General features: G+C 46.2%; 1 protein-coding gene across 2 annotated transcripts in view; it reads left to right on the top strand.

The window, feature by feature from the left end:
• pals1a (protein associated with LIN7 1, MAGUK p55 family member a) overlaps positions 1-13,014 on the top strand; it is a 35,834-nt gene that overhangs the window by 6,853 nt on the left and 15,967 nt on the right. For both annotated transcript variants that reach the window (XM_061240281.1, XM_061240290.1), the window contains exons 2-3: positions 6,961-7,433; positions 10,572-10,780. In XM_061240281.1, the coding sequence (XP_061096265.1) occupies positions 7,025-7,433; positions 10,572-10,780 (618 nt within the window). In that variant the 5' untranslated portion in view covers positions 6,961-7,024. The remainder of the gene's footprint in view (positions 1-6,960; positions 7,434-10,571; positions 10,781-13,014) is intronic.

Raw genomic sequence — 13,014 nt, 5'->3', positions numbered from 1 at the left:
AATAATCCTCGGACGCCTTTTTTAAAGCCAGATGTCTTCTTTGAGCTGCTCGAATGATGCGTTCAGCCGGAGCGTAAATCATAAATCTCCTTGGTATTTGGAAGGAGTTCACCAAGGGTGTCCAGCCATGAAGTTTTGAGTCATGGGGGGGGGGGGGTGGTGGGTTGGTGGTATGGAAACAGTTTGTCTTTTGTTTGTATAAGAAACATGCTTTTGGTTTTATTTGCGCTTTCATACCCAGTTTTAAGGCATTAGGCAGTAAATCATGTTCCATCACCCTGCCACACTGTGACACACGTCCTCAGCTTGTGTTGAGAGGGCTGGCTCGAGTTAAAGGCATACTATGCAGGGTTTTCACTTTGAAAATATTATAAAACAAACATGTTCAGTCATTACTATGATACATTGGCAACCTGTGTTTGTGTTCACTTCTGCGCAATACCTTGCTTGACTACTTTGTTTTTCTAGAAACTCCTTGGGCCTCTTCTGGGCGTGGACTTTTTTATTTCTCTGCTGTAAAAAAAAAAGTATGTGTCCAATACAATGAACTCATATGCTCTATGATCCAATAGAAGGAGGGGAGAATGAGAATGAGAATGAGAATGGGGCTTATACATTTTTTGTGTAATTTTGCATACCTTTCAAGTGATCATAGTTTAAGTGAAACCGCACTCACTGGCTGCTCTGTCGTGGTCGTAGGTCGTGTCAAGCCAGTTAACCAGGACTGACCCTGACTGCGTTAATGCCGCTTAACACATCAGCTCACCAGGGCCTACCTGAACACTTTCTGAGGCCTCTTTCGCTCTTACTTACTTTACTTATCCCTTCGTCTTTCTCTCACTCTCTCCCTCCCCCATCCCTTGCTCTCACTCTCTCTCTTCCTATTTCAGTCCTTATTGCTTTCTCTCTCTCTGCAGTTCTATTGTCAACTAATTTTATGATATACAGTGGGGTCAAGAAGTCAGAGACCACTAGTGAAAATGCTTCTATTTTGAATACTTTTTAAATTTAATACAAATACTACTAATTACTAATTATATTATCAGCATAGCAATTTGAGTGAAAAGTTGCCATTTTGTGTGAAACTTGATGTTATTCGAGCGTTATTTGACAGTGTTCCAAAGAGTTAATGTTACTGAATGCTTGGCTTTTGTCTTCAAATGCCCCCATAAATGTTGAGCTCAGGTGGTTGTGGATTGTCCGGCACTCCTTGCTCTTCTTTAGTCCTCAAGTAGTTCTCGCAAAGCTTTGAAGTAACTTTGAAGTCATTTGTTTTCAGAATCCTAAAACTTCCTGTTTATTTCTAGGATTACATTAATAAAAAATAAAAACCCAGATTTTCAATGTGTTTGTTTAATTGTTGATGATTTTGGACGCCAGTATGTATATTTTTTCACCCCTCACGTGTATTTGTCGTGACACATCGAGGATGTTGTTGTCACCCTGTTCGCAGGTTGTTGTTTCGGTCTTGTGCAAAGGCCACTTGACGCAGTTCCTCTCAATATTCATATTCTCTCTCCCTCCCTCTGGCCGTCCTTCCCTCCCTCATGATTTATTAAAAGGGAAAGGGCACGAAGCAGTAGGTTGATTTTCTCTCTCTGGCTGTTCTGAGGGCCCGGCGCAAGGAGTACAATGAGCAGGGTTTGCCCTTTTGCTCGCCCACGCGCGCAAACACACACACACACACACAATAGGCCCCTTATGCCTGCCCGCTCGGCCCCTGGAATGTGGTTCCCAGGCTGTTTGGCATTCTCACACTCGGAATTATGGGATGGCTGTGCTACCTTTGTGCAGCTCTCGGATGATGGTATCGAGCGGGGGCGGAGGGATTTCTGGGAGGGGGGTCGGTGTGTTTGACCGGCCCCTAGCGGTGGTGGGGGAGCGTTCTGGGGTGGTTTGACGGGAGCGAGAAGGTTTTAGGAGGGGATCTATTTTTTCATATGTAGCCACCTTTAGCATTAAATGCGATTGAGTGAACGAGATCATTGAGGGTATGCTGTGCACTCCTCACCTCTGACTGAGGGTCAACACTGAAGCCACGTCTAAGTGTAGGGCTCTCTCTCCAGGCCTGGTGGGTTGCTGTCTCTGTGGATTTTTGTTGTTTTCTTTCAGTCAGCATGTATAAATGAAGTTTATTATTGTGGCTAATTCTGCTGTTTTTGCAGTTCAGTTGAATCCTTTCTTATCCTTTATGGAGAACGTGATTACATCTTGATGCTGCTGTTTTTTCGTTGTTTTTGAGATCCCCCATGGAGGAGTGCACATATTTCCAGAAGAGCAGCCAGAGATTGCTTGGGATTAATGGTGCAGACCAACCAGGCTGTACTAGAAGAAGAGGGGAGGAAGGGAGGAGATGAGGGAGAGAGAGAGTGAGTGAGAGAGAGTGAGGGGTGCGGCTAGTTTCCCGGACGGAGCAAGGAATTCGGGAGAGGCACCCGGCATGTCCTGGTGTTGTTCTTTTCTCTGGCGGGCCCCGGGACCTCCTGCCTGCCGACCGCCGCTGCCATAGCAACACAAGGGGCGGCAGCTGCAAAGCAATTTCAAAATGGTGGAGGGTGAGAGGGGGAGGGGAGGAGAGGTGGGGTGGGGGAATGGGGGTAGGGGGCTGGAGCCATCTTAGGCATCCCCTAGAGATGGGGACACAGCAGGAGAGAGGGGGTGGAGTACGGCATCGGGGAGGTCCTGAGAGAGGGATTCGAGCTTTTGGATATGACCCCTCTAGCGGTCGTAAAGCCCCTTGATATTGTGGTGCGCAGCCGGGTTGGACTCGGTTTAGGATTCATTGTGAACGAATCAAATCCTTTAATGATTTGAATTTTACCTAATTTCCTGACTCGACTGAATTGAAGTGGAATCGAGCTCAGCTCTGATTCTCAGTGAGTGGGGCCGCCCTGCAGGGGAAGGTTTGCGTGTTCAGGCTCTGAGCCGGGGTGAGGGGCCATTAGCGGGCACTGGGGTCAGGGTGTGTTCAATGAGGAATTGTTTAGGATTGTACTTTATCAGTCACTGATAAAAAGTCACTTTTAGAGTCACTATGGAGTGTTGTTGAATTTATGACTGTTTAAATGAAATTGAAAGTGGACTTTGCTTGAATGTGATTTGTATAGCCTTTTCTATAGCCTGCCTGCAATATTTATAATTCAAGTGTCAAATGTAACGGGCCTACTGAGACTACTTTAAGTTACAAAGGACACAGTTGCTTGTAATGTATAATTTAGTAGGCTAACAGTGCAATGGTCTGTTCAACAAGCTACATATCATTTGAAAATATTTCATTAAGAGCCATGTTTCTGGCTTCGCTTGGACAAAAGGCAAGAATGCACTCCTTTTTGAATATTTTTTGGAAGTGTTAATAAAGACGTGATTGAACATTGGGCTGTTTAATTTGTGACCTGAGAATACGGTCAAATGAGGCAGAGCAGTGAACTTTGGGCTTTGCGTAGGAAGTGACTATCTTGTTACTCGTTATGTTTGTATGTGCAATGAATTGGGCATTGGCCTGTTTGCCAAGCTTAATATGTTGACCAGCTTTGGGCAAATAAAAACGACATTGCCTGCCCGCCTGTGTTCAGGAGGTTTATTTGAATTTGTTTAATTTGTCTGAGAGAACATTCTATTTCGGTATCACATGTTGACTGACACTGCTCATTTATAAGGAGTAATAAGCGTTAACAAAGCTTTTGCTTGAAAAATGTGGACCAGGCAATGATGGACAGTGAAAATCGAATTCATGAATTGGTTGAATTGTATTAGTTAAAGTGTTAAACCTTGGGGGTGGAGGGTGACGGGGTTGGCATGTAGCCTAAAGTTTTCATTGAAAGTCAGTACTCACATTTAGATTTCAAACCCTGGTGTGTGTATGTTTGCATTCTGTCTGACAAGATAGAAAGGAATGTGACTAGGTTGTTAGGATAGGGGCAGGAGCAGAGGTTATCTGCGAGGGCCGATTGAGTAGTTGCAGGTTGCCACTACACATCTTCCCTGCTGAGCTCATGTACTGTGTACAAAATACTTCAAACCTCAGTGATGACCAAGTTGACTGGAACATTTCAACTTTGTTTTTGGAAGTGGTTCAGTACTGCGGATATTTAGGCTATGTCCTTCGGAAAATTCTGGAAATTGCTTACATTTTTGCCATTCACACTGGTTAAACGTATAAATACGAGCCTTACTTCTCTGCTGTGTGTGTACATATTTTAAACGCTGTGGTTTAGATCTGGCTTAGTCTATTGGTATCTGAACTGGGACCCCCACAAACTAGGGTTCAAAGCTTAGGGTGTTGGTTATCTATAGTGCTCTGTGTTTGGGTTTGAAAACGCCCTGTGTCAACGGAGGTGATAAAGTTGGTGATAAAAACCAGGCCTGGTCTGTGTCAGTCCCGCCAAATACTGAGAACAAAATGGAGGTCTCCTCCAATGTCCCAGTGTGTTTCAAGTGCATATGCCCTTGTCTGTACTGCTTTGTCTCAAAGTGTGCATAAGACATCATGAGTTTTCTTACTAGGATTCCTCTCACCTGTAAAAAAAATAAAGAATTCTTGGTATTTTGTGTGGCCAACCATCATTTTTCTCATTACGAGTAAACTATAAGGCACAATCGTAGCCTACATATTAAGGAATGTTGTTTTTTTTTAAATATGGTTGCTGTAGCATTTTTTACCACACACTCATTCACACACCCGTACACACACCTGCACACACACCCACACCAACACCCACACGCACACACACACACCCACATACACACACACACACACGCGCGCGCGCCGAGAGAGAGGAAGCTGATACGTTGTTGGTAGATTGCCCAGCAGACAGAGGGAGGGTATAAGTCCCCATGGTGCGGTAAACTTACTGCCTCCTGATCCTACACTCTGCTGACTAGGTCTCTTATTGGGGGGGTGGCTGTGGGTGCTGTCCTGACTCCTGGATGATTTGGGCTATATGTTGCATGCGTGCCTGAAAACCACGCTGCTGACATCATCTCATGACACCAGCAGATAACAAGCCATACTACACAAGAGTCCATCCAAAGCTGTTCCTTACAAGCTATTCATCCTGATACAATGGGTGACAGGGGTCGCATAAAAGGTCAGTCAATCTTGTATAGTGTAAAAAAAGGGTTGTAAGTTTGTATTTTAAAGTGCCTATCCTGAATTTCTCAGTTTTTCTGTATTTGGTGACGTCTGTGGTGACCAGTGGTCACAAAAATTAACTTTCACACCACATGCTAGAGTATCCAAAATGGAGTCTATTAATAGAAGCACATGATGCGTTTCTTTTTCTGAGAAGAAAATCGAGCAGTAGCGTATTTTGGAGAAAATGGACTGCCTTGAGAGGATAAACAATGTTGTCTGGCATGGTATTAAACAACAAATCCAACCTAGTGTTAAAGATGTAGTCGGATTGTAGTCGCTTGCTCTTTGGCAGTTGCCATTCAAGTTCCTGTGCCTTGGTTGTCAAATTTGAATATATGGCGAGAATGTCACACCCGAAACCATCAGTGGTAAATGGCATTTATTATCAACATTGCAAAGGAGCAATTTTTAGAATGCAAACACGTTGAATCGATATCGCTACAAAAATAGTATGATGAGAACGTATCAAAATTTTGAATATGAAAAATTATAGATTGACACCTTAAATCAAGTGTTTCTAAAATGGTATGTTTGGGAAGTGGCGGTTAGTTTTGCTTTGGTTTTGAGGTTGTTCTACTGGCTCTATTGATTGTAGGTCAATTTCACCCTGAAGTTGAGTCTATTGCACTCTGGGTCGTGGGTCCGTGGGTACCTAGGGATGAGTATCGTTTTATGAATGTTACAACTTAATGATACTGCTTGTCAGTTCTTTATTTTTTTGGAAGAAAAAAGTCAAAGAAGAAATAATCATGAAGAAATGACATTGCTTTATACTCTTGGATAAGTAAATATTCTTTTTTCACCAGCAATGTTTTAAATAAGCCCATATTAGCCACTCTAATACCGTCTCTCACTGACGATGAATGTAAAATAAATGAATAAAATAAACAATGTTCTTTGCAGCAGAAGGCTAAAAGGAGTTCAAACAAACTGAATGCAGAACCAGACAATTAGCGATCCTCTGTTAGCCTCCCACTCCCAGTAGCTCCGTGCGTGAAGGGACTTTGGACTTGGCTGGGGCGGGTGGCAGGGGGAGGAGGGGTGGGTCTGGGTCATTGTTGCTTCAACTTCAGCCTGACAACCTGCAATAAGTTACCAAATCTTTCAAATATATTTGCAGCTAAACGGTTAGCTTTCATTCATTAGCTTATTTTTAATAATTCATTTTAGCCTCGCAAACTCAGTATTCATGACTCTGGTACTACGTACGGCTTGTACTGGCAATTGTTTTATTGCATTTGTGGCAAGGAGCACCATCTCTGTCTATTTGACAAAAATTTAACCATCCTGACAATTTGTGTTTCTTGTGGTGGGCTTTCATGAATACGGTGGACATTTGGTCATTCCAAATTCGGGTTAGTGAGAGAGAGACTGATCCTGTTTATGCGATCTCAATCTTATTGGGATAATGAAAAATGTATGTTAATGCAAGGTGTACTTCCGTCCCTAATTTCCAATAACGTTTCGTCCATATCAATACTTCGGGTTTTAGAACCGGCCCCCATTTGAATCGGGTTTCTGGTGCATCCCTAGTTGTAGGGCTTATGGCACTGACTGCAGATCAGTTTCACCTTGTTGTTGTTAGTTTGTATTACTGACTCCAGATCAGTTTCACTCCGACCCCAGGGGTCTGTTCCCCAAAGCAGGATGACCGAGTTAGCTGGATAACTGCCTGGAACAGCTATTCTTACTTCAGTTTTACTTCGCGCATTTATCCGGCTAACTCTGTAATCCTGCTTTGTGGAACAGGCCCCAGGTCAGCTTCACCCTGTATCCTGTCGCCGCTATACTGACTTCGTGTCTTCCCCCCCCCCCCCCCTCCACAGGCCTCGTGCCCTGAGACAGCACCCCAGCTCGGAACCAGGGTGTCATGGCCGTGGCCCTGCGAAGATGCAGAGATCACCGCTTGTAGCGCGCGCGACCCACGGCGCACGGACCGACCTGGCGGCGCACATGAACGGCCACGCCGCCGAGCTGGACGAGCCCCAGGGCATCTCGGACGAGCCCCAGTGGCAGCGCGAGATGGCGGTGGACTGCCCCGGGGACCTGGGCGCCCGCACCCTGCCGGTCCGCCGCAGCGCCCAGCTGGAGCGCATCCGGCAGCAGCAGGAGGACCGCAGGAGGAGGGAGGAGGATGGCCGGAGCAAGCAGGAGCTGGAGCTCAACTCCTCCCTGCGCCTCAAGAAGCTGGCGCAGAACCCCAAGGTGGGGATCGACAACCCCACCTTCGACCCTGTGGAGGGGCCCGGGGGCATCATGGGACCGGGTCTAAGTCTGGGAGGAGCCCCCGCCCTGCTGGGTAAGTTACAGGGGTGTCAAAAGACCGTGATAGTGGCGAAAGGGCACCCTGTAGCGTAGTGGTTAAGGTAAATGACTGGAACACACAAGGTCGGTGGTTCGATCCCCATTAAGATCCGCACAGCTGTTGGGCCCTTGAGCAAGGCCCTTAACCCTGCATTGCTCCAGGGGAGGATTGTCTCCTGCTTAGTCTAATCAACTGTACGTCGCTCTTGATAAGAGCGTCTGCCAAATGCCATTAATGAAAGCAATTTCTATAGTGTTTCTATAGAGTTTTCCCCTCTCATCAGAGGTAGTTAACTGCAAAAATTCACCTGTTCTGCTTTTCCCTTTCTCCTCTGTGTTCATCCCTCTTTCTCCCTTGCTCACTTCTCTCTCCCTTACACTTGTTCTCTTTCCTTCCCTCTCTTACCCTCCCTTTCTCTCTCACTCTCTCTTTGTCCTGTTGGTAGATCTATCTCAGGATAGGTTTAATCACTCAGGTAGGATGTGGTAATCCGCGGCAATCCAGCAAGCCCTCTGATTGGATTGCTCTGGCAGTTGATACGCTGCAGTTATTTATTAATCGCCTCCCTGCGTACGCACAGCCCTCACCGTAGGCCCCGTGGCTGAAACAGGGCCTCCCCGAGGAAGGTGCTCCAAACTTCCCTCCAGTGAGGCTCTCTGAACCAGGCTAACCGCAACCACAGGTCCTGCACGGGAAAGTCACGCACAGCGATGGGTTGTTTTTTTGAAAGAGGGAGGGATCGAGGACAGGAGGAGAGATATTGAGAGGTGGGGGGGTGAGAATGTGCCCGTAATGAAGGCGAGGGAGGTGGTTTGCGCTGAATTCCTGAGGGAGGGGGAGAGTAGACCCCTCGGAGGGAGGCTTTCGGTGGGAAAGGCTTGTTACACAACATCAGCTAGGTCCGCGCCGGCCCTTCGAGTAGTCTTTCTCCTCCGCTGGCTTTTCCTTTCGTCTGTCATTCACAACTTTTAGCGGTTTTATAATCTCTCTCATGTGAGTTGGGCCTCGACAAACCTACTGAAAAAGGTGCTGCTGTGAAGTATTTCAGTAGATTTGAAGGGGAACTTGAGACTTGCAATCAAAAATATAATGAGGTATGCCATTCGAGCCCCCACTCCCACTCTTCCTGACTCACACTCAAACACACACACGCACACACACACGCACACACACACGCACGCACACACACGCCCTCTAATGCGGAGAAGGTCTTAGACTCGAGGGGCCTGTCCTTGCATTGTCAGCGGCAGGTTTTGGATTTGAGAGAGGAGAGATTGAAGGAGGCAGGCAGATTATGGATCCTTAAGAGTGTGTCGAGGAGCATGTAAGTACGCGTGGATGGAATATTGAAGGTGCGGGTAAGATCATGATTATACAATCCATAATTGTTATTCGTAAGCTCGGTCTTTGTGGAGAGCTCCCTTTAAGCTTGGTGCCCATCGCAACCTGAATGTTTTCTCTGTGTTATTGAGTTGAATGAGTGGGGGCTTGCAGTTCCTGTGTCCTGTGGTTTAGAGTATAACTATTGCTTAGAGTGACTAACTCTGTTGTCCTGTGTCAGGTAAATCTAGATCTTGGATGAGTTGGCGGAATTGTACACTTGGAGATGATGGTTGCTGTGTGATGAAGGTTCCTGTTTTCCTGTAGTTCCTGCTTCCTGTTTTCTGTCTGTCTGTAGTTCCCGGTGTGTGTGTAGTTCTTGGTTTCGGTTGAGTTTGTGGAGACAAAGGGTGTGTTCCAAAGTGCATGCTTGAATGCTCCAAAACATGTAGAGTTGCATTTGCTCATCAATACCTTTATATACCTTGAGTGCTGCTCTAGAACTCAAGTATGCATGCAGATGTACTTGTACTGGATGGATCACACTGGTGCCCTTCACTGCACCAGAACGAGTGTTCAGCAAAATCTACAGAACTTTAGAAAAAAAGTGTTATACCAATGTAACCTACTTGATGCAATTATCCATTTTTAATCATCTTATTGAGTTCAGTGCTTGATTCATCATGTACAGATATATTGGAAAAGGCTGGTTTGTGTGTCTTTACTTGTTTCTCTGTGCTAGCATAGATGTTATCTCACTCGTTACATATAGCTAAGTAGCAAGCTATAATTTTAAGTTTAAGTATAAAATTAAGTTGAGCCATTCCATGCCAACTCCAGGTCCTCTTGGATTTTTCCCTTTTTCTGTGTATTGGTAGACAATGATGAGATCTAGAACTCTTGAGCTTGAGATTTTGAGCTTCATGCAGGTTTTGTTTCACCGGTAGAGCCATGATAGGCCGAAAACTGAGCCATGAAGTCCAAGGAACACTCTGTAGACCTAGCTTTTAGTGTTTCCAGGAGCACTGTGGCCACCAGGACTCTTCCTAGAGTTGGCTGTCCGGCCAAATTGACTTACCGGGCAAGAAGGGCCTTGGTCAGGGAGCTGAGCAAGAAACCAACAGTCACTCTTACAGAGCATTGGAAGTCCTCTGCAGAGGTGGGAGAACCTGCCGGGAGGACAACCATCTCGGCAGCACTCCATCAATCAGGCCTTTATGGCAGAGTGGCTAGGCTGAAGCCTCTCTTGAGTTTGGAGTTTGCCATACGGCATTCAAAGACTCTGAAAGCATGAGAAAAATTATTCTCAGGTCTGATAAGACAAAAATTGAACTCTTTGGGCGGAACTGTCAGAAATTTCTCCCATCCCTCAACTTTGAATATGTTGAAGTTACATCCTTCATCAACTTTTCTAGAAAGATTTAGCTTTGGTACTCTGTGTGTTTTGTTTATACAACGCTTCAACTATCCTAACTTCATACATCTTTACATACTTGTATGAATTTTGCAGTGCACCCTGTTGCAGTTGCCAGTATAGACACTGTGGTGCATAATCCAATGTACTGTTGTTCCTGAGTCTTTTGAGAAAGGGTTGTGGTGTTTCCTTTTGCGAGGAGGCTGTAGTACCATTTTCTTGAGTGGGGAGACCGTTGTCTCCATTTCCTTTTAAAGGAATTGCATTTTTTTCCCTGTGAGAAGAGGCAGTAGTTCCCGTTTCCTGTGACACGGGCTGCAACACCTGTATTAGGTGACTGTCACTGAGCGTACATGCTAACCCCCTTCTACTCCTCCCCCCCGCCCCTCTCCCCACAGAGCTGGAGGACTTGTTGATGTCCCTGAAGCAGGTGCAGCACTGCCTGAGCGACGCGCAGAGCCAGGAGGACGTGGCCCTCGTCCTGCAGCTGGTCCAGAAGTCCGACTTCCAGAAGGCCTTCGGCATCCACAATGCGGTGGCACTGCACATGAACCGGCCCAGTCCCCCCTTCCCCCTCACGGCTCAAGCCCAGGGCCTGGCTCAGGAGGTGAGGGGGCAGAGCACGAGGTTGGGTTATGGGTGGGGCATGGGGCGGGGTAGGGCCCCACTGAAAATATGAATGAATAGTTAGTTATTTAGCTGACGCTTTTATCCAAAGTGACTTACAGGTGTTTAGACTAAGCAGGGAACAATCCACCCTGGAGCAATGTGGGGTTAAGAGGCTTGTTCAGGGGCTCCAACTGCTGTACGGATCTTATTCTAGCTATACCGGAGCTTGAACCACCAGCCTTGCTAAGGGTCCCAGTCATGCCCCAACTGCTACATGCTATATGCTGCCCTTATGACAGGGACAATTTCTATATCAGAGCCCCCTCAGAGACCTCTTCTTGAGCCAAGATTTCACTTTGTTCTGTTAACCTTTTTCTTAAAGGGAGGTCGTATAGAGGTAGCTGCACCTTAAAAAGTGCTGCATAAAGACCATAACCATTGGGATAAGTATGCATAAATATTGGGCCTGGTCAGCCTGAAAGAACAGCTACAGAAACATCAACAGATGCATGCCTTCTTTCCACAGACGTGCCTATACCAACACCCAGGGGGCAGATTGACAAAACGACAATAGCGGTAAATGGGTGGTCCGAGTTAAAAGCTGCGGTTGTAATGTTATTCGACATATTCACCCGAGTTTACATTAAACACAGGTGAACGTACCGAACGCCATTAAAATGAACAAAGCGCTCGTCCACCCAGGACATGTTGTCTTTTGCAGTTCCTCTCCTGAGGCAGATTATTCACTCAGAGCATAATCCTGTTGCTGCAGGGCAGTGACTATAAGTGGATCAAACACTTACACATTGTTTAGACTGAAAATCGCGCACACAGTCGCACAAAGTCCATCTTGATATGGCTCTTCGTCAGTCGTCAAGTTTGCTAATCTCCATGCGTCAGCAAGCAGTACATATAGTGCTTGAGTGCAATGCATCTGTAAAAATATCATAACAATAGCTGATAATATTTATATCAGGCAAATGGTTGCCGATCATGGAAAACCTGAGTTTATTCATTGAAGATGCACCACATTGAAGTCAATAACCAAAAACTGTAAGGATATGTGTGTGTGTGAGTCTGCCTACAGAACTGTGGGGCTTCTGGTGTGGTGTTGAGGTAGGCAGGGTAGGGTGAGTTGGGAATGGAGGTCTAGCAGTGAGGCAACATGGCATTTAAGAGTATGACCAAGTCACAGTCTGGAAACTGTTGACTCTGCGTCAAAGCAACAGAACGTTTGTTCTAAATTCCCACATGGGTTTACTGAAACTTGTATTTCCAGAAATATCGGTTTTTGTATTTCGGCCAAGGAATCCACCCACCCCCATCAAAGATTTCGACCTCATTAACGAGACCCAACAAGGCTAGACGCCAGCTTTTTTTTTTTCCCCAAGGAGTATTGTGTTCCCACATAGCAGGCTGATGCATCCCAATGAGTAGATGTACTCCTAAATTATATTTACAATTAGCACACATCAATTTTCCGGGGCAAATGCTCCTAAAATGGGAACACTGTCGAGCCCTGCCCACGGTTTGCTCAGAACCGCATGAGTGAGCCTTTGGCAGGCTGCACTGCTCTGCCCGGTGCTAATGAGTCACAACAAGCAAACTTCCTGTTGTTCTGTTCTGCTCGCCCCTCCATTGCTGTAAGAATGTTGGGCACAGAGTGGCCCTTGTGCGCAGTTTTAATTAGTTCAAGAGTTCAAACCCACCGCCCAGTACTGCACACTGTGGAACCGCTGCTGCTCCCATTCGAAGATACAGGTAGCAGGCTGGCAGGGTGGGTCTCTGTGTGTCCGTCTGTCTCTCTCTGTACCTGTCCGTCAGTCTGTCTCTGTACCTGTCCGTCTGTCTCTCTGTACCTGTCTGTCTTTCTCTCTACCTGTCCATCTGTCTCTCTCTGTACCTGTCCATCTGTCTCTCTGTACCTGTCCGTCTGTCTCTCTCTGTACCTGTCCATCTGTCTCTGTAACTCTGTCTCTGCATGCACTCGTGTTTGCCTGTGCGTTTGTCTGTGTTTGTCTGTGTTTGTCTGTGTTTGTCTGTGTTTGTCTGTGGTTGTTTGTGGTTGTTTGTGTTTGTTTGTGTTTGTTTGTGTTTGTATGTGTGTGAGACCGAGACAGAAACATTTCGGTGTGCGTGTGAGATTGTGTGTACACGGCGTGCTCGGAGCGGGGTTATTTATGCATTTTTTTGCGGCCCACTGTTTGCTCAATAAAAGCAGTTTGCCCAGCT

Source organism: Conger conger, chromosome 1, assembly GCF_963514075.1.
Source record: "Conger conger chromosome 1, fConCon1.1, whole genome shotgun sequence".
Lineage (NCBI taxonomy): Eukaryota > Metazoa > Chordata > Actinopteri > Anguilliformes > Congridae > Conger > Conger conger.
The sequence above is the reverse complement of the archived record's forward strand: the minus strand, read 5'-3'. Positions and strand labels throughout refer to the sequence as shown.